We start from the raw sequence: 19981 nt of genomic DNA, 5'->3' as shown, positions 1-19981 counted from the left end.
CTTGTTAAGAGAATAAAGCCATGATAATGCATTATTTTACTTATTGTTTTAGTACTGGGTCTCAGTTTTGTTTATAAAATTCTAAACTTGTAACAGATCAGCATTTTAGACTGCAGACTTTATTTCCGGAATCTCACATGGCTTCAGATAGCTAGGCAAGACTAGAGTTATGGCAACAGCCGTCTGCCTGGGGGACAATAAACAAGTGACCATCTCCCCGTAAGAGCACAGCCAAGATGCAATAATGGGGTTCTGGGCCTCCCACGGAACACAGGGGAGGGGAGGGAGCCTTGAGAAAATAGTGCACCCTAGTTGTCTGAAGCACAGAACAGCCTTGCACATCCTCTTTTCTGTGGCTACTTGCAAGGTTTTGATAGAAACCATTCTATACCACGTCCAGAAAATCTCACTTCACAAATATTTATTGAAAACTTTCCATTTTTGGACTCTGTTTTAGGTGCTTGGGAAACACTGTTTTAGGTGCTGTGGACAAAATGAAGATCTCCACTCTCACAGAGATTACATTCTATCAGGTGTGGAGAGATGACAAACAATAAACAGAAGATGTGAGAAATGATAAAGTGTGGTAGGAGGTGGTAAGGGCAATCCAAGGAGGGCAGGGGAGGCAGGCGGGCAGGGGTGGTTTGCAGAACTAAATAGAGTGGTCAGGGTCTGCCTCCCTGAGAAGGTGGAATCTGGGCAAACACTTGGGTGCCTGGGGAATGAGTCATCAAGGGAATGGCTGGAGCAAAGGCCCTGGGGAATGTGTGGGGGAACAGAAAGGAAGCCAACGAGGCTGGAGTGAGTGAGAGGAAGGGAACGGGGTCACAGACCGACTGGGCTTGGGGATGTCCTGCCTTGTGAAGGGGTCTGAGAAGGTTTGCCCTCTACTGTCCATCACGACTGTCATCTGTGCCCATACGTCCCGATTGCTGCATTTCAGTGTTTAAATAATGATTCCTCAAAATCCCATGGAATTCTGGGGGATAAAGGCCACATAAAATTAAGCAGAATTCTTAAGTTAAATATGGATTTTCTTCATTTTCTTAATTGGATCTACCTAGTAGCAACAGAGCAGAGTGGAAATGGGTTTGCCATCCCAGTGCCACCACTTGCAAGCTGTGTGACTTGGGGCAGCTCAATTCTCCTCTCTGAGCCTCTGTTTCCTTAGCTCTTGGTGGGGATGGTAATTACTACCTGTTATGGGTTGAATTGTGTCACCCCAAAATTCACATGTTGACGTTCTAACCCCTATATACCAGAATGTGACTGTGTGAGTGTTTGAAGATAGGATTTTTAAAGAGGTAATTAAGGTAAAATGAAGTCATTAGGGTGAGCCATAATCCAATATGACTGTCCTTATAAGAAGAGTAGATTTGGACACAGACATGCACAGAGGGAAGACCTTGTAAAGACACAAGGAGAAGACAGCCATCTATAAGCCAAGGAGAGAGAACTTTCCAGAAACCAGCCCTGCCAGCATCTTGATCTCAGACTTTGGCCTCCGGAACTGTCAGGAAATACGTTTCTGTTGTGTAAGTCACCAAGCCTATGATATTTTGTTATAGCAGCCCAAGCAGACTAACACAATACCCCAAAGGGTTGTTACAGGGAGCACTTTGTGGCAGCTGGCTCCCACCGGCTGTGCTTTCTGACTCTGGTTCATTCTCACCCTGCAGGGGTGCATTCTCCCCACCAGCAGAGATGCTGCCAGGAACAGTCATTCTCAGGCATTGTTACCAGAGTTTTAATTTTTTCCCTTACAGAAAACATTTTTCATTAAAAGGACAAAATTGCTACTTAATTCTATTCCCACATCCCTGTTGATTTTACTGCATACAAACACATAAAAGTAATATAGACATATGAGGGGACTTTAAAAAGTTCATGGAAATTAGAATTAAAAGATACGTTTTCCATGAACTTTTTGAAGGCCCCTCGTATAGTTAAAAATAAAACTTTATAGACAAATACAAGAGGAAAAAGTCCCTCTCTCTTCATGCTTCTACCCTCTATGTGTACTCCAGGGTAAGCACTGATTACAGTCTCCTTATGTATCCTTTCAGGAAAATATTTTATGTATTTATCAGAAAATATAAGTATATGTATCCTATAAAAAGTTTACACAAAAGAGCTCAAATTCTCGGTGAGGTCCTACATTCCCGCCCCCGTTTAATATCTTGCAGATCTTTTCCTATCAGCCGTACAGATTGCCTCATGCTGTCTCACGGGCTGTATAATACAGCTGACGTCATTCTCAGACCAAAGGTCAGACAATTCCAGGGAGTGAGATACTGAAAAGCGGCCTCTGCACCAGGCCATCAGAGACCTGCTGTTTGCACCGCTCTGCTCTCCCATCTTCAGCATCATCTTCCCCCTGAGGCTGGCTGCAAATGGCTGCAGCAGCTGTTCCAAATATGTGTTTTTAAAATTTATATGCATAGGAGAGGGGGAGGGAAGAGAAAGAAGGAGACCTCTTCCCCTAAGCCCAGACTGAGCCAACTTAAGTCATGTACTTTCCTTAGATAACTGTTGCCAAGAAAACACCCTGCATGAATTGGCGTAGAGCAGCAGGATACTCCTCTCGAGAGAGATGGGGTGAATGCCTGACCTGGGTCTGGGATCCTGGGTGGGAGGGGTGTGGATAGTAACTCAGGGGTCAGCAATGTCTGCAGTGCAGGGCGTGATCCCATTGGCACGGCCTGTATGCATGCGTGTTAAAGTGTGTTTAGGTAAAGAGGGCTGTGTAGAAAGGTGTTCGCCAAAATGTACTAACAGTGATTAGTTATTTCAATTCTTTATAATGAACACATTTACATTTTACACACACACACACACACACACACAAAAGTCAATTTAAAAGACCCTATGATAAAACAACCATTCAATAAGTCACCACTTAAGATAGAAATAGAATGTCTTTTCTCAAAAGCACACAGAGAGTTTTATGGTAATCCACACACTAGACAGTTATAAAAAGTAATTATTTTAGACACTTGTAGACAAGGATCATCAACTACCAGCTGGTATGAATTTTGCTTTACCATTTCCTCTACCGTTTGCTTGTTGTGTGCTAGGAGCTGGGGGTTCAGATGAAGGTTTCCTGTCCCATTCCTCCAACCAGTGCATGTGGCCTAGCGGGGTGGGACAACATTTGCGAATAGACAAACTGAAGCAGCAGGTGGTTGTTTTCATGAAGAATGTGGGACCACAGAGAGGAAGTGATGCATCGGCCTGGAGAAGTTGAGGAAGGCTCACAGGGCATGTGATGTTAGAAAGGAGTGGGAACACCGGAGGAGGGGGTTGTGCCTGACAGGAAACGCAGAGCCTGGCATGCCCACTGAAGAACGGAGGCCACATGCACTTCTCATTGCTGTCCAGCGTCAGGCTGGAACACGACTCTGGCACTGAAATGCAGCCTGGTGTCCTGTGTTACTTTTCTATGCTGCATAACACGTTGCCACCAATTCAGGGCTTAAAACATCTGTTTATTATCTCACAGTCTGTATGTCAGAAGTGCAGCAAGGCAGGGCTGGATTCTCTGCTCAGGGTCTCACGAGGCTGCAATCAAGGTGTCGGCAGGGCATGCTCCTTTCTGGAGGCTCTGGGGAAGACTTCCCTTTCAAGCAGTTCCCTCATCTTCAAGGCAGCAGCACCCAGGCCAGGCACGCCGAGTCCTTCCTGATCTTCGAATCTCTCACCTCCCCTTCTGCCTTTCTTTTCTGATTTTAAGGGCTCCTTGGCCAAACTGGATAATCCAGGGTAACCTTCCTATTTTAAGACCACTTGATTAGTTACCTGAATTGCATCTGCAAAGTCTGTTCTGCGTGTAAAGTAGGAGATTAACAGTCTCAGGTATTAGGGTGAGGAATCTTTTGGGGAGCCTTAATTCTGCCTGTCATAGTCTCCGAACTCGAGCTTGCCAGCCAGCGGTACCTAACACCTACTCCTGATGGTACCACCCGGAGGAACACCATGCCCCCCGCCAGGTGACAGGGCCAGTCACAGCCTCTCCAGGCCTCTCCCTCCTCTGGGAAGTCAGTGAAATTGGTTGGTACAGGGTCCCAGAACCACCTGCCCTGATGGCCAAGGCTGACCTAAGAGTTGACCTGCAGTATTTATCATTATTATTATTATTATTATAAATTCATGACCAACAATAAAAAAATTAGGAACAATGTCATGAAAATCCAGCTTTCGGCTTTCTCTGGAAAATTCAGCAGCTCTGGCAGCCCCGAGTTCCAGGTCGGGCTAGAACTGGGGGCGCCCCAGGGTTAGAGGGGAGGGTCCGTGCCCCCATCCCCGGAGGCAGCTGCTCCCGGGAGCCCGTAGGAGCCCACGCTGGGCTCTCCCGAGGCTCCATCGGGACGGGGAGGGAACTAGCATCTGCTGGGCATCGGCCAGCGGCGGCCGCGGAACGCACATTAACTCACTGACTTCTCCAAACCAGCCCGGGAGGAAGGTGTTCTTCCCACGCTGCTGCCCAGAGCCAGGCACAGCCCGGCGCCCAGGGCGCACAGCCGCTCCATTTGCCGGGTGACCTCGGACCCGGGTCGCCGCCCCCCGGAGCTCCCCGCCCCCGCGCGCCCCGCTTCCCCGCCCCCGGCCCCGCGCGCCGCCCGGGAAGGGGCCGCAGCCGCCCGCCCGCCGCGGTCACGTGAAGCGCAGGGCGCCCAGGCCGGGCCTCCCGCGGCCCCGGAGCGCAGAGTCCACCGCCGCGGCCCCGACGCTCGCGCGATGCCCGGGGTCGGCCGCCCGCGCCCGCAGCCCCCCGAGGAGCCGCCCGCACGGGAGGTAAGGGGGCGACGCCCGCCAGCGTCCCCGGCCCCGAGGTTGCCCCTCCCTCGCCGCGCGTCGCCGGGGCTCCCCGGGAGACAGCGAACCCGCTACAAGCCAGCGTCGCTGCTGGGGGGAGCCGGGGGGCACTCGGGCAGCAGGCTGGAGCGCGGCCCCGCGCGCTGGACTCGTCTGGGGAGCTGTCAAGCCCGTCCCGCGGGAGAAGCCTGCTACCCGCGCGCGGGGGCCGAGCTGGGGTCGGCGCCCGGACTCCGTGCGCGGGGCCGAGTCCCACCCAGCGAGGCGCGACCCCCGGCCTCGGTGGCCGGTGCACGCCGCACCGCGCTCCAGGGCAGCAGGACAGCAACCGAGGGTCCCACTGCAGGGAGACACCCGGCAAGAAGGCTGCAGGATGTGGCCTGAGAGTGCTGGCGCAGCCCTGCTCTTGCAACGCCTGCGGGACGGCGCAGACGGGCCGGGCAGGCGCTCGGGTCTGTTTCGCTGACAGCCTGAGCTTCTCTGGAAGACGTGGGGCGTCCCAGCTGCCCTTCTTGGGCTGTTTCCTTTCGCTGGATGAGAACTCAGAGACTGGAGAGGGACAAGACTCAATGGCAGGAGCCCCGGGAAACTGCGCAGTGAATTGCAAATGATAGGCCCACGCTTCTGGTTTCCTCTCTGTAAGGTGTAGGTAACAAATCACACCCGTCTCGGGGGAGTCCTGAAGACCGTGGGTGACAATGCCAGCCAGACCCAGGCACAGTGTCTGGCACACGGTAATCGCCAGGCTTCCGGCCTCTCCGGGTCCGTTCCTGCCATGCTGCACTTCCTTTGGGCTGTGCAAGTGTGTGGGAAATGGAGCCGGAGCGTGTTTTTGTCCCGTCTTCCTCTCCTTCTTGACCTGGCGCCCTTCAGCTCTGGGCTGCTGCAGTATCACCCCCGTCACTTCCCAGAGAGCACCCCTAGCCTGCTGGAGAGGGTCCCCAGGGCAGGCTTGTGTGGGGGCTGGAAAAGCCCTGCCTGGTGCACTGGCCTCCCTCTCTGGCCTGGTGGTCTCCCAAAGGGACTTGGCTACTTCCAATAGGTGACTTCTACCATGTCCTCTGTCCCTTGAGGGAGCAGGTAAAGAAGGAAGAGGAAGAGGAGGTTTCTTGGTCCCCAGCTCTGACCCAAGCCGGATCTTGCTCCCACCATCTGCAAAATGACAGGCCTAACTGTGAACACCAGTCTTCTGTGGAAAGAAAATCGTTTTAGCCTAAGATTGTTGATACTCTTCCTCGGTGTACTTAACACTTCTCTGTCTAAATAAGAGAAGAACGTAAAAAACTACAGTTGACCTTAACCAGCTGGGATTAGGGACGCCACCCCCTGCACAGATGAAAATCTACCTATACAACTTTGGACTCCCCAGAAACTTAAGTACTAATAGCCTTCTGTTGACCGGAAGCCTTACTGACAACATAAAGAGTAGATTAACACATATTTTGTATGTTAAGTGTGTTGTATGTTGTATTCTTAGATAAACGAATCCAGCGTAAGGACCATTGTGAAGAAAGAAATGGAGATTTGTGAAGCCATTGCATAACTACAGCAATGGCTTTGGAAATTTCTTTTTCTTTTTCTTTTTTTTTTTTTGTCTTTTGTGACCGGGCGCACCGGCCATCCTTATATAGGATCCGAACCCGCGGCGGTGGGAATACTGCTTCGCTCCCAGCCCGCACTCTCCCAAGTGGCGCCACGGGGTCGGCCCTCTTTCTCTTTTTTTACAATGATCCTTATGCTGGAATCATTTATCTTGAGATGAGGGGCAACCACAGGTACAGACGTCAACCTACAGTATGTATGAAGCAATTCAACTTTTTCTTTTCATATCATGACTTTGCTTCTTCGGAGCACTTCCAGCATCACTAGTGGTACTTCATGTACAGCCCACGAAGTTATTCAAAGTTTACGGTATTGCACTAAGCACGGTGAAAATTACAAGAGAACCTCAAGAGAGCACTTTTTACTGCAATATACAATTTACTGGAGAGACAAACTTCTCATGTGGGGATGATTGGGGTCACATGGCATTTTAAGTGGATACTCACTTCCCAAACTTGAGCTCACCATAATAGCAACAGGGGCTGGCAAGGAAATTATTACAATAGAAGATTGTGTACTGCAGATAATTTTATGCAGGTATAATTTAATACTGCGTCTCTATGTTTGTTTACATTTCTCTTGATGTGAATGGTGCACTTACAGTCTGTGTTTGTGTCCATACGTTTTGATAAGTTTTAACTTTTCATAATAGGTTTGCGTATATTTCCTGGTAGTAAATGATAAAATAGACTAATATTTACACATATTTATGCATTCGTGGCATGTCTAACTTTTTCTTAAATTTTTTGATAGTTCTAGGCTACATGGTTTATCTGTGAGTTTTTAAAAACTGTCACAAAGCTCCAAAATTTTTCCCAATATATTTATTTTTTTTAAATTCACATATAAATGGACCATCACAGTTCAAACCCGTGTCATTCAAGGGAGGGCTTGAAAACAGCCCAGAGTCCTGGCTGATTCCTGAGTGAGTTGTTTTGCTTAGCGCAAGTCTGCAGTGATCAGGTATTTAATGTCTCAGTATCTTTCAAAGACCTCCCCCCAGAATAGCAGCCATAAAAGGTAAGGAGCCTGGTACCAATGGGTAATCCTCAGCAGAACCCCTTGTTTTCTTGTTTTGGTGGCTGGCTGGTATGGGGATCCGAACCCTTGACCTTGGTGTTATCAGTACCATGTTCTAATCAAGTGACCTAACGGGCCAGCAGCACCACCACCCCTGTCCCCCTCACCCCTTGTTTTCTGAGATAACAGCACTGATTGAGTCAAACTAGAAACAGCATCTAGACCTCCTTTCTTCCCCAGGTTCTGACCAAGGGCTCTTGGTGGCCAATATGACTGGGTTAACTTTATTTAAAAGTTAGTTTGGGGTCACTTAACAAGAAACCGCCTCATCATCAGAAATGCATTAATACCCTCTCCTTTCAAGTAGTTTTTTAGAACACTTTTCTGCCTGGAATTTCTTTTGGCAGCTACTAAGATGTCAATCTACTGGATTTTTTTGGTGACTTTACCAATACTTTCAGCTTTGAAGCGGAAAGAACCCAGTACTAGTGATTCTCAGCCTTACTGGTTGGTTGGAATTAGCTGGGGAACTTTTAGGAATGCAACTGATTCAGTCCCTACCCCTGAGATTCTGATTTAACTGGTGTAGGTGTAGCCTGGGCAACAGTAACCTTAAGGCTGACAGTAACCTTAAGGCTGACGGTAACTTTAAGCCAGGGCTGGGAGCCCATGTCCCTCTTTGTAACAGTTCTAGGTGGTCACTTATTGATACTTCATGTGCTTCTTTTGAATGTTCTTATTCTTAAACCTGTTCATGCAGGTCTTGGATTACACTGCCTCCCAGGTCTTGGTCCCCTGGTGTTCCCTTATAGTGATTTGCAGAAAAGTTCTTTGCAGGGGGAAAATGACAGTATGAGGAGGGCTTGGGAGAGTGCTGGTTAAATCAGGCAGTGCAAGCTGAAACATCCAAGAGCAATATAGAACCAGTGGGCTAGGTGGGGTGATTCAATGGGGGAGAGGATTGGGGCTTGCAATGACCTGGAGGACATGTCCCCCCACAAAGAAGACCACAGCTACCCACCTGCAGCCATGAGGGATATCATAGATGGCAAACATGACCATGAAGTCTTCCCATCCCTGAATACCTGCCCCATTTGCAACGTGCCTTCGCAACTCCTTACATCAAGAGGTGGAGTCTTATTTCTCTAGCCCTTGACTCCGGGCTTGGCCATGAGCCTTGGTTCGGCCCATAGGAGATTAGCAGATGTGAAAGAAACAGTGATATGAAAAACACTTGAGCATTGGTGCTCCACGTGCTCTTGGGACTCTTTGACCACCACCAATAGAAGAGCACTGGCTAGGCTGCTGCAGGATGCACATGGCCAAGACATGTGAGCAAGGCTGTCCTAGACCATCCAGCCCCCGATGACTGCAGAGTTCAGCTACATTGGCTCAGACCAGGACTGCCCACATGACCCACAGAATTTGGAAAAATAAAAAGTGTTTATTCAGGTGACTAAATATCAGGGTGGGTAGCAAAAATTTACGGCAGCATAGCCCACTATTGCCAGATGTTATGATCTCTTACAGAGAAACCAGAAGTTCACATTTTTGTGTAAGCTCCAGCTTTTAGAAAAATTTGAATTAGTAGCCAACCTCCAAAAAGCTCTGTCTAGCCAAACAAAACACATCTTTAGGCTGCACTTGGCCTGTTGGTTGTTGGTTTGCAGCTTTCTCTGAAGCAGGACACGAGGTATTCATACTAATCCTTCTTGCCACAACTGCTGTGCCCCATCTTACTGTTAGCAACTGTTCCTTGGGTATGGGATGCCCACAATATATGTCACAACCCCTGCTTCTCTGGGCAGTGTTTCTACGTGGAAATGGAAGCTGCTAGGATTGCCAGTCTTCACGGAGAAAGGGAAATTTGAGATGGGCCTCCAGTGATGGAAAGTGAGAAGGATATTCCTGCTTTTAGGAGAGCATGAGATCAGGTGTGGAGGAAGGGCCATTGACAACTCTGCCCAAAATGTTCCTGCAGGGAAAGTGAGGGAGATGTAGTTGGAGAGAAGAGTAGAGGGGAGATGGTGAGTTAGTTGCTAAGCCAAAGGTTTTGCATGTGATTGTCTGGGCAAAGGGGAATCACTTTAGTCAAAGAGCAGTCACTTGAAGCTTTTGAATGGGGGTCACATGGGGAAAGCAGTGATCTACTCTATCAGCGTGCAGAATGGACCTGTGAGAGGACAGAGGGAGGCAGAGACAGACAGACAGAAGGTACAGTGTTTGTAGTGACGGAGGAAGCGTTGGCATGGGAAAGAACAATTGAGATGGGGAAGAATTTAACTTAAAATTTGTGGGAACTTGTCTTTCCCTTAAGTTGTGGTTGGTTATGTTCATTTTCTTATCTATATGAAGAAGACCTACCAGCTGTGTTTTCAAAGTGCTTCCTTCAACAACTTCGTGCATTTTGCCAAGGTTCCTGTTGACTGACTTGAAGGTATCTGGGGCACACGACAGCTTACTTCTATTGCAGCGGACACTGAGGAAGGCGTTTCCTGGGTGCTTAGACGGACACTTCCTTGCTCTCCACCGAGAGCTTCTGCGACTGATCTTTCCCTCTCTCCTGTGCTCTCTCCTCCTCCTAAGGGATTCTGAGGGTTTCATCTTACAAAGTTGGGGTTGGGTCAGGGGAGAGAAAACACAAAAATCTTAAATACATTTTAAAATCTTGGAGAGAAATGTCACAGTTATGAGAAGAGGAGAAAAAGAAAAATCCAGAAAAATCCGTTATTGTCACAGTGCAATGAAAGTAGAAGACATAGGAGAAGCAGTAGGAAATGGTCATATTTAGGCCAGTGGTTTTCAGTCTTGACTGCATGTTCAAATCACCTGCAAACTTCAATTGATCCCGGGTCCCACCTCCTGGAGATTCTGATGCAGTCAGTCTGGGTGTGACCTGGGCATCAAGGTCTTTAACAGATCCTGAGGTGACTGTCATGTGCTGTGGGGGTTGAGACTCACCACCTGATAGTCGCCAGTGCCTCCCATAGGCTGGGGCTGCTGTTCTGAGGTTTGCAGCCACATGTGAGCTGTGTCTGGGAGACAACTGCTGTGCGGTCTTTGCCATTTTCACAGTAGATATGGGCAATTGTTCCCATGTAAACTTGAAAAGCATGTGTGGTTTTGAAATGGCATGTCCAACATAAGTCACATTATTAGGTTGGAGGCAAACAGTTTGTTTCACGGAGGGATACAAATGGACCTAGTATAAGTAAGCTTGCTCATTGCAATAAGTCTGCCTGCTAAGAGTACTGATTCCCAAGCGAAACGGGCAGGAGACTTAGAAGTCGCACACAAATGGGAGGGCAGGAGGGCTACTAGGACTAGAAGATAGATCAGATAAGATTTTTAAAGGAGACAGACAGATATCAAAAATATAATACCTGTTAAGAATAGGAGTCTCTGAGGGGCTGGCTGGTTAGCTCAGTTGCTTAGAGTGTGGTGCTATTAACACCAACGTTCAGGGTTCGGTTCCTGTACCAGCCAGCTGCCAAAAAAAAAAAAAAAAAAAAAAAGAATGGGAAACTTTGAAACATTAGTGTAAAGGTAAACTAGCTGCAGTAGTCCCATCCTTATCTGCAGTTTTGCTTTATTGCTTTCCACAGTTTCAGTTACTTGTGGTCTGAAAATATTAAATGGAAAATTCTAGAAATACACAATTCACAAGTTTTAAATTGTGCACTGCTGTGAGTCGTGCGATGCAATCTCATCCCGTCCTGCTTTGTCCCCCTCAGGACGTGAATCATCCCTTTGTCCAGCGATTACAGCTGTCTGCACTACCCGCCCATTAGTCGCTTAGTAGCCTTCTCGGTTCTCAGATTGACTGTCCCCTATAGTATATATAGGGTTGGGCACTATCCAAGGTTCCAGACGTCCACTGGGGGTCTTGAAATGTATCCCCTGCAGATAAGGGAGACTACTGCATTATGAAGGTATCAGCAGATTTTAACATACAAAGGATGAGTTCAGGTGGTGAGGGGGGATCTTGGGGGTGATGTGCTTGAGTCATTCAATTCTGGAGTTTACCTGATGTCTCATGGCGACAACCCCCAGGGCCTGGCTGGCTGAGGTGTTGCTGGTGAGCGTTTTTTTCCATTCTCTCCCTGGAGGGTTTGGGATGCACGTCAGATCCATGAGTGTCAAACTGCTTAAGTTTGTGGACAAACTGCTTCACTGGGGCTGGAAGGATGTTTGTAGCATCATCTTTTTAAGTTGGGAACAGCAGTGGCTTTAAAAGATTCTGCTATAAATAAATTTTAAAGAACCTGAATATCAAAATTCGTTGCTATCTCAGTATGATCTTTTTGAGGCTTAATGGAACTTTCTTAAAGTTGGCGTGTGCTTATTAAAAAAGAAAAACTCTTGTAGATGCTAGGTATTTTCTACTCAAAGTAGATTCCTAAGCATATCCTAGAGAACTCTACTTTTGTCAGTGTTAATGATGGTCAGTGAAAAAATAATGGATATGAATAGTTTTTCTACTAAAATGTTTTTTAAATATGTAAAAGAAATACATATGCTAAGTGTTCAACACATTTCCATGGTGCTTCTTAGGTTTTAATAACCTGCCTTTAAGAATTGCCGTGCCAGCCCTGAGAATGCAGGTGACTTAAAAAGGGATCAGTTCCCACGGCAGTTAATTCATCGCTGAGATTATTGTTCCACGTCAATTTTTCATCCAAGCATTTATCTTTCATTTTAGGGCAATTTTTGACAGCTTTGTTGAACTATACTTAATATACATTCAGCTACATTTATTGAAGTGTACAGCTTGATGGGTTTTGGTTTGTAAATATACTTGTGGTATTAACACCATGCACAGGATAATGAATAGATCCATCACCTCCAAAAGTTTCCTCATACCTTTTGTAATCCATCCCTCTTCTCCATCCCCTCCTACCCATGTCCCCATACAAGAACCGATCTGGTTTCTGTCACTATAGGTTAGTTTGCACTTTCTCGAGTTTTATATAGATGGAGTCACACAGTAGGCACTCTTTGTTGGGGGGGATGTTGGCTTCTTTCACTCAGCACAATTATCTTGAGATTCATTCATTTTGTTGAATGTATCGGTCATTCCTTCTTATCGTTGAGTAGCATTCCATTGTATAGATCTATCACAGTTTGTTTATCCATTCTCCTATCTGTGACCATCTCAGTAGTTTCTAGTTTTTGGCTGTTATGTTGCCGTGAACATCTGTATACAAGTGCAACTTTGGTATGGCGTGTCTAACATGAGCCACATTTTTTGGTTGGATGTGCAAGTCTTTGCGTTGACATATGTTGTCTTTTTTTTTTTTTTTTTTGGTAAATACTTAGGAGCAAAATGGCTGTCATACTTTTTAACTCTTTAAGAAACTGTTTTCCAAAGTGAATGTACCGTTTTCCATTCCTACCAACAATGTATGAGAGTCCAGTCGCTCCACATCTTTGTTAACACTTGCAAGTATAAAAGGAATATAATTTTGTGTTATATTTATATATAAATATATATAGTATAAATATGTAGTATGTGAGTTTGTGTTATATATATTTGTGTTTGTATATATGTACTTATATATATATGTGCATATAACCCTATATACAAGTATATGTATGTATAAATATACCACTTAAGTACATGTACATGTTCTATTTGGTGCTTTCTTATTTTATTTTCCTCCTCTGAGAGCCTATATTTGGATTCAGGAAAGTGGAGCGTGCCGTGGCTCAGCGCCTGCAGGGCTCAGTGCCCACGGAGACATCGGAGCTGTACACACCACGCTGTTAACGCTGGTTTACCTCTGGGGAGAGTGGGGTTCAGAGAGAAGTGAAGGGGAGTTGCTTTTTATACTTGATGCATATGACAAAGGAAAATAAAAAATGTCCTTTCCTACTCTGACTGTTGTTCTCCCTTTACTTTCTCCCCGTGGGGAACAGGACCTTCTCCTGGCAGCTGCCTATGTTTCAGATGCCCAGTACAGCAGAAATGTTCCATTTGAAACATCGCCGCAGGCCATCAGGTAATTCATGTGTTAACCTGTCACACAGAACCATCCACCCTTCAGCACTTATATTCTTGAAGATGAACCCAAACTGGGGACATTGCTTCCACAAATACTTTTGAGAAGTATCTAATGCGTGGCACAGAGATTTGGATAAACTAATACTTTTTTTTTTTAAGTTATAAGCTCATGGGGCCTCACATGTAGGGAAGCATTTGATAAATAGATTAAGCACTGGTCAGTGAGTAAGTGAGTGACACCAGGACAGGGGACGGGACATCCAAACTGAGAACATGTCATCGCCTTTTCCTCCTAGTTATAGTTGTCCTCTTAGAGCCACCTAACATGAATAGAAGGCTTTTTCTTTTCCTTTCTGCTGTCTTTGGATGCAATCCATAGGTTTTTCTCAGGGGAATTCAGTTTTTTCTCTATCGTCCCTTAAGGGCAGAACTAAGACCAAGTATTTGGCCCAGAATAAAGAAAAAATGTTATCTTATTATCAGGGCTGAGTGTCAGTGCCTCCAAAACCAGCCAGAGCCTCATCCCTGGACGCTGTTGAGCAGGTTTGGGGGACTGTCCCCACCTAGGAAGAGAACTACGTGACCACCAGATCTCTTCCGAGTTTACCATGTTAAGAGGGATGATGTACATTTTTAAATCGGCTCAGGCTACCATGTCACAACACAATGGGTCTCGTTGACTGAGGGGTTCACTCCGCATCAGTCACTGTCCAAAGTCATCTGAAAGTTTTCTATTATTTGTCACAACTACCCCACGAAGAAGGCATAGTTCAGACTGGTAAGGAAATGTGCTTTGAGACAGGATGACATTCTTGATTTTTTTTTTTCTGCAGTGTTTGTAGTATATGATCGTTAAATACTGTCCTTTGCTCCCTAGCATTTAAATGAAATGTGACCACGCCATAGCTTCTTTCTTTTACCCACCATTAGTCTTTTAAAGGGAAGTTTGGGTGTGTTTCACTCCTGCGTTTGGCTTATAACCACCTTTGTTTTTTCCTCTCCAGACTTTACTATTTTTATAACCACTGGCTGATGCGAGGAGCCACATACTTCTTTATTTGTGTAGACCTTTCTCTGGCCCTGTTCGAGGAACCTGCAGTGTTTCCTCTACCTTTCTTGGTAAGCATTAAAAATGAGATGGCTGACCGGTTTTTGTCACAGATGAGTTGGGCCCCACACCTCTTCCTTTTTTTCCCTCAAATTTCAACAGATATGAGTTTGATTTTATTTTCCTTGCTGGAGGCTGGAAGAATTCTGTCTCCTCCCTGAACTGATGCTTCAATCATAAGGCATTTTAAATACAATGGAAGTTTTTGGTCTTCTGTGCACAGAAGGAAAATAGAGATGGTATAATGATGTTTGAAAAGGGTATTTATTTAATGACATAGAAGATGTCATCATGTAGCGTGCCGTGTGACTTGCTATAACCACCACACTTTCAACTTTTTCATAGTCATAAATCATTAGAATCTTTGTTGGTGCCTAGCAGCTGATCACAGGTGATTTTGAGTAATATATCAAGTTAACCAGCTAATCCAGATGTCTAAATAATAAATTGAGGACCTGCTCATGTTGATTCCCAACTTGTCTCTGCTTTCACATCTGTCTTAATGGCTGTCTGTAGTGGATTGAATTGTGTCCCCCCAAAACTCATGGAAGCTTGAACTGGGTCCCCCACGTTTTATGTATTAGAAACTTGGCCCCCACTGTGACCGTTGAGAGGATGGGAAATCCTATTACGGTAATTGAAAGGTGGAGCCTTGAAGAGGTGATTGGATTGCAGGACTGTGTGGTGGTGAATGGACTAATAATGGTGGTCAGGGGCGTGGTTCTGAGGGCTTTAAAAGGAGAGGAGAGTCTGTTTCTTTTTCTCTCTCTGCTTCCACCATCTTGCAATGTGAGACGCCTGGGTCACTGTCGCCACCACCAGATGGACTTTGGACTTCCCAGCCTCAGAAACTGTAAGCAATAAATTCTGTTTTCTTTCTAAATTACCAAGTTCCAGGTATTTTGTTATAAGCCAAAGAGATGGACTAATACACTGTCATTTGCTCAGCACTTACCATCTGCTGGATGCTCTACGCGTTTCTCGTATTCTCCTCATGCCTCACAGTAACCTTGTGAAGTGCACTGCTGTACCTTCCCCTTTTGAACAGAAGAAGCAGCTGAGCCTTAGAAAGGCTGTGGAACTCATCCAAGATCACTTGGCAACAAGGGTAGAGCTAGGCTTCAAGCCCAGGTCTGTCTGATACCAAAGTTTAGCCACCACGTGAACCCTTGCTATATTCTTCCATGTTCCAGTTAGCTATTGCTGTGTAACAAACCACCCCAAAACTCAAGTGCTTAAAACAGGGGTCAGGAAACCATGGCTCGTGGGCCAACCTTGGCTACTACCTGTTTTTGTATAGGCTGTGAGCTGAGAATGGTGCTATAGGCTGAATGTTTGTGTCCCCCTAAAATCAATATGTTGAAACCTAATCCTCAATGTGATGGTATTTGGAGGTGGGGCCTTTGGGAGGTGATCAGTGCCCTTATAAAAGAGGCCCTGGGGAGCTGCTTCTTCCTCGCCTTCAGTGAGGACACAGTGAAAAGATGGTCTGTGAGCCAGGAGGCAGGCCCTCAGCAGACACCACATTTGCTGGTGCCTCGATCGGGGGCTTCCTGGCCTCCAGGTTGTGAGAAATACATTTCTGTTGTTTGTAGTCCCCCCAGTCTACAGTATTCTATTACAGCAGCCTGAATGGACCAAGACAGATGGTTTTACATGTTTAAATAGATGGGGGAAAAAAATAAAAGAAGGTTAATATTTTGTGACACATGAAAATTATATGACATTCAAGTTTTGGTGTCTGGAAAAAATGTTTTGTTGGAACACAACCACACTTCTTCATTTATGTTTTGTCTCTGCCTGCTTTTGAGTTATGACAGAGTTGAATAGCTGTGATAGAGACTATGTGACTGGCAAGGCCTAAAATATTTACTATCTGGCCCTTCAACAGAAAAAGTTCACTGGATCCGTAGCTTTAAAGAACAACAGCCTTTTATTATCTCCCATGATTCTATGGGTGCCTGGGCTCAACGGAGTGGATTTTCTGCTCAGGTGCTGTTGGCTAGGGTGGTAGTTTTCTGGAAGTTCTGTAGGTCTCTGGAGGCTGGAACACCCATGATGGCTCTCTCATGTGGCTGGCAATGCTGCTGGCTGTTAGCTGTGGACCAGAGTGCCCTGCTTTTTTCCATGTGACTGCTCCATATGGCTTAGACTCCTTCCAGTGGGTAGCCAGGTCCAGGGAGGAGTATCCAAGTGTGCAGGCACTGGAGAACCTCTGCGGGCATCATGCTTGCTGTTGTGTTGGACAAAGTCAATCACATGCCCAAGCTCCAAATCAGCGTGGGAGGACACTATGCAAGGGGGTGAAAACCAGAAACATGGTTCATTGGGGGCTGCCAAAGTGAGTCTACCACACTTCCAAATCATAAGGATCCTGCAATCAATGAATTTTCTGGATAGAAGACTTTTAGCTCAATGACTGTCAAAGCAAAGTCGGAAGAAGCAGAGCTGTACAAAGTGTTGTCTGTCCCTCCCTAGCACTGTCCATCCCGGCCAAGGTGGGAATTCCATGGAGTCGTCTTCTCAGCCACTTTTCTTGAGCATCCGCCCCGTCATCCGCCTTCTTCCCCCCATCTGTTATTGGTCACTTGGTCACATGCAGCTTTGGTTGGCTGCCTGAGTTTGAGTGTTCCTTTAGCTGGTGTTTGTAATGAAAATCTCTAAAGTCAAATGTGCTGGAGCTTTGGCCCCTACCCAGCATTACCAAGCAAGTCTTATTTTGGGCAGGGATGTCCTGAAATTGCCCCAGGCTCCTTTTGCAAGCCTGGCTTGACAGCGAGTCTCTACAGCCCTTCAAGGGTGAACAGACCCTTGAGAGCTAGAAGGTTTGCACGGGGGTGCAGCCCGGGCTGTGCCCAGGACCCCTGAGAACTGGGGTGAGGGAGATGATTGTGTCACCTGCTGCTTTCAGGCCCAGAGCCAGCCTCTTCCTCCCTGTCCCTTAGACAGTCCCTTCCCTCCAGCCCTCACTCCAGACCTTTCCGTCTTGCTGCCTAAGCCAAGCTGCCCCTTTCCCGGTCTCTTCCTACTTTGCCACCTTCCTCTCCCTATAGATGGGGGCAAGTGCCCTTGTCAGGGAAGTGTTACTGCAGCATGGCAGTCTCAGGCAAATTGGGGCTGCAGTCATGGCTGCAAGTCTAGCGGCTGCAGAGAGTTTGGAGTTGGTGCCCTGTCACCTATGGAGGGAGGCTGGGCAGGACTTTGCACTGGATCTCAGTGGCCCTTGTGCTCTCCTCTCACCAGCCAAATGCAGGCAGCAGACCAAAGAACGAACCACCATTTCCAAACACATCTTCAGGAGGTTACCCTGCTGTTAGAGGAACAGAACTTCCAGTTTTCTATTCTGAGTATGAACTTGGGGAATTTGAGAGCATAGAAGATGCCTCCCTCTACCATCCCTGACCTCCCCACTTTCTGGAGAAATGTGTTCTAGGTCCCCAGGGTGCTGACACAGCCCTTCCCAGGAAGCCCACCAGGAGGGTCATGGAAGTTGCAACTCAGGGGCAGGTTTCCTTTTAAGAGGAAAAAACCATTCTAACCAGCAAAGAATTTTGCTGCAACTTTCAGTGAAATTAAGGGGCATGGCTAATACTGTGAGGGTGCCAGGCAGGAAAGGCAGGGTGGCAGCTGAGGGGGTGCAGGAGAACTGAAGCCGAGTCTCCCAGTGGCAGGGCACGGTGCTCAGTCCGCTTTCTCCTCGCAGGCTACCTCGATCATAGAAGTACTCTGCCTGACTGTGTTCTTTGGGAGACTGATACATTTTGCCAAAGTCACTCCTCAAATGGTTTTCTGGAAGGATACAAAAAACATCTGCATCATGGTAACCATAGCGGTGAGTGTTCCTTGTGGTGCCTGTAAGAGTTTGTGATCAAAAGCAGGAACCATGAAAAAAAAAAAAAGACTTGATTGTTAAACAATAACACTTTGATATAGTAAACACCATAAGTTCAACAAGCAAACCACAAACAGAAGCACAAAGATGGCAAATATGATAGTGTGAATATTTTCACATATCAAGATCACTTCCACGTTAAAGAAAAATAGACAGAATACTCCAACAGAAAAACGTGCTGAAAATAGGTGAAGGTAACTCAGACGAGAAGAAATATATACAATGGCTGATATGAATGATCTTTAACTTCACTAATTAAAAAATATTGATAAAATACCACGTGTTTACCTATAAAACAATATTAGCAAGATTGAGAGAAAACAAATCTCCTTATACCCTATTGGAGAGAGGAATAAAGCTCTCTTTCTGGAAGACTGTTCAGCAGTTCCCTTCAAAATCCTTAAATGTGCACACACTTGCACTCTGGACTTCCATCCCCGGGGATTTAGCTTTAGGAAAGAAGGATGCATTCAAAGATTGAGCCATGAAATTGGTGGTGAATGAACTGTTTGTAATATTGAAAAATTGGAAATGAATCAATTTTCTGACAATAGATACAATAGATATGTGTTAAATAAAATGTGATAACACCCTTAAAAATGGTGTTAAAGACACATATGTGCCTATTATCAAGGAGAGACGTTTTCCATCTATTAAGTCAAAAGAGCAGGTTGCAATACAGTTGGATCACGTCTTGGTTAAAAAGTAAAAAGAAAGGAAGTTATATATTCATGGAAAAATCTGGAAGGATATATGCCAAGCAGGGTAATGCATTCTGAAATACCCCTGTAATGAGCAGAGAGGCTACGTTAGTGGTTAGGTAGAGGCACTTTAAAATGACTACGTCAGCCAACATGTCTGAACCATAGTTCTTTGCAGTTAATCCAGAGCTCAGTCTGCACACCTCTGTCCTTTCTACCTGACACGCTTTTCCTGGAGAGTTGTCTGTTCTCAGAGCTTCCACGAACATTTCTGGTGAGTAGGGTCCCCAAGGATTCCCTCTGAGTTTCTTTACTCTGTGGCCAACTGCCTGCTAGTCATTTCACATCAGTGTTTCAGCTCACACATAATTGGACCAAGCCCACCCCTTTCATCCCAAAGAACTGCCCCAGCTGTTGCCTTCATTCTGGGGCTTCACCCCCCATCGCCCAGCCCCAAAGCCCTCATGGTCACGGTTCCCTCTCTTCTCTTCCACACCTGGCCTCCCCAAGCCCCCGAGGTTGCCTCCCGCACTTTCCCTTCCCTCTTCTGTCCCCTATCCTGTCCACTTTGGTTTCCGATCTGGTCTCATGTGGTCTCTGCCACACACCATTTCTCTTGCCACCACATGGTCCAGGCCCCGTCCCCCTCACCTGTCACAGCCCCCTCAACCTCAAATCCCTGGCAGATGCAGTTCAGATGCTGCTACTGGATGACTTCTCCAGAGGCATACCTCCCTGCCTGGCTCAAAACTCTTTAGGAGCTCTGCAGGCCATTGAGTACGGCGACTCCACCAGTGTGAGTGGACATGTTTCCCATACGCTCCTGCACTCCAGCAACC

General features: G+C 46.5%; 1 protein-coding gene across 1 annotated transcript in view; it reads left to right on the top strand.

Moving 5' to 3' along the window:
* The first annotated feature begins 11473 nt into the window (after window positions 1–11473).
* Window positions 11474–19981, top strand: part of LOC134362631 (two pore channel protein 2-like) — a 32912-nt gene continuing 24404 nt past the window's right edge. The window contains exons 1-4 of the mRNA XM_063077816.1: window positions 11474–11515; window positions 13357–13439; window positions 14446–14560; window positions 18253–18381. Of these exons, the coding sequence (XP_062933886.1) occupies window positions 11474–11515; window positions 13357–13439; window positions 14446–14560; window positions 18253–18381 (369 nt within the window). The remainder of the gene's footprint in view (window positions 11516–13356; window positions 13440–14445; window positions 14561–18252; window positions 18382–19981) is intronic.

The sequence above is a fragment of the Cynocephalus volans genome, chromosome 14 (genome assembly GCF_027409185.1).
Source record: "Cynocephalus volans isolate mCynVol1 chromosome 14, mCynVol1.pri, whole genome shotgun sequence".
Taxonomy (NCBI): Eukaryota; Metazoa; Chordata; class Mammalia; order Dermoptera; family Cynocephalidae; genus Cynocephalus; species Cynocephalus volans.
The sequence above is the reverse complement of the archived record's forward strand: the minus strand, read 5'-3'. Positions and strand labels throughout refer to the sequence as shown.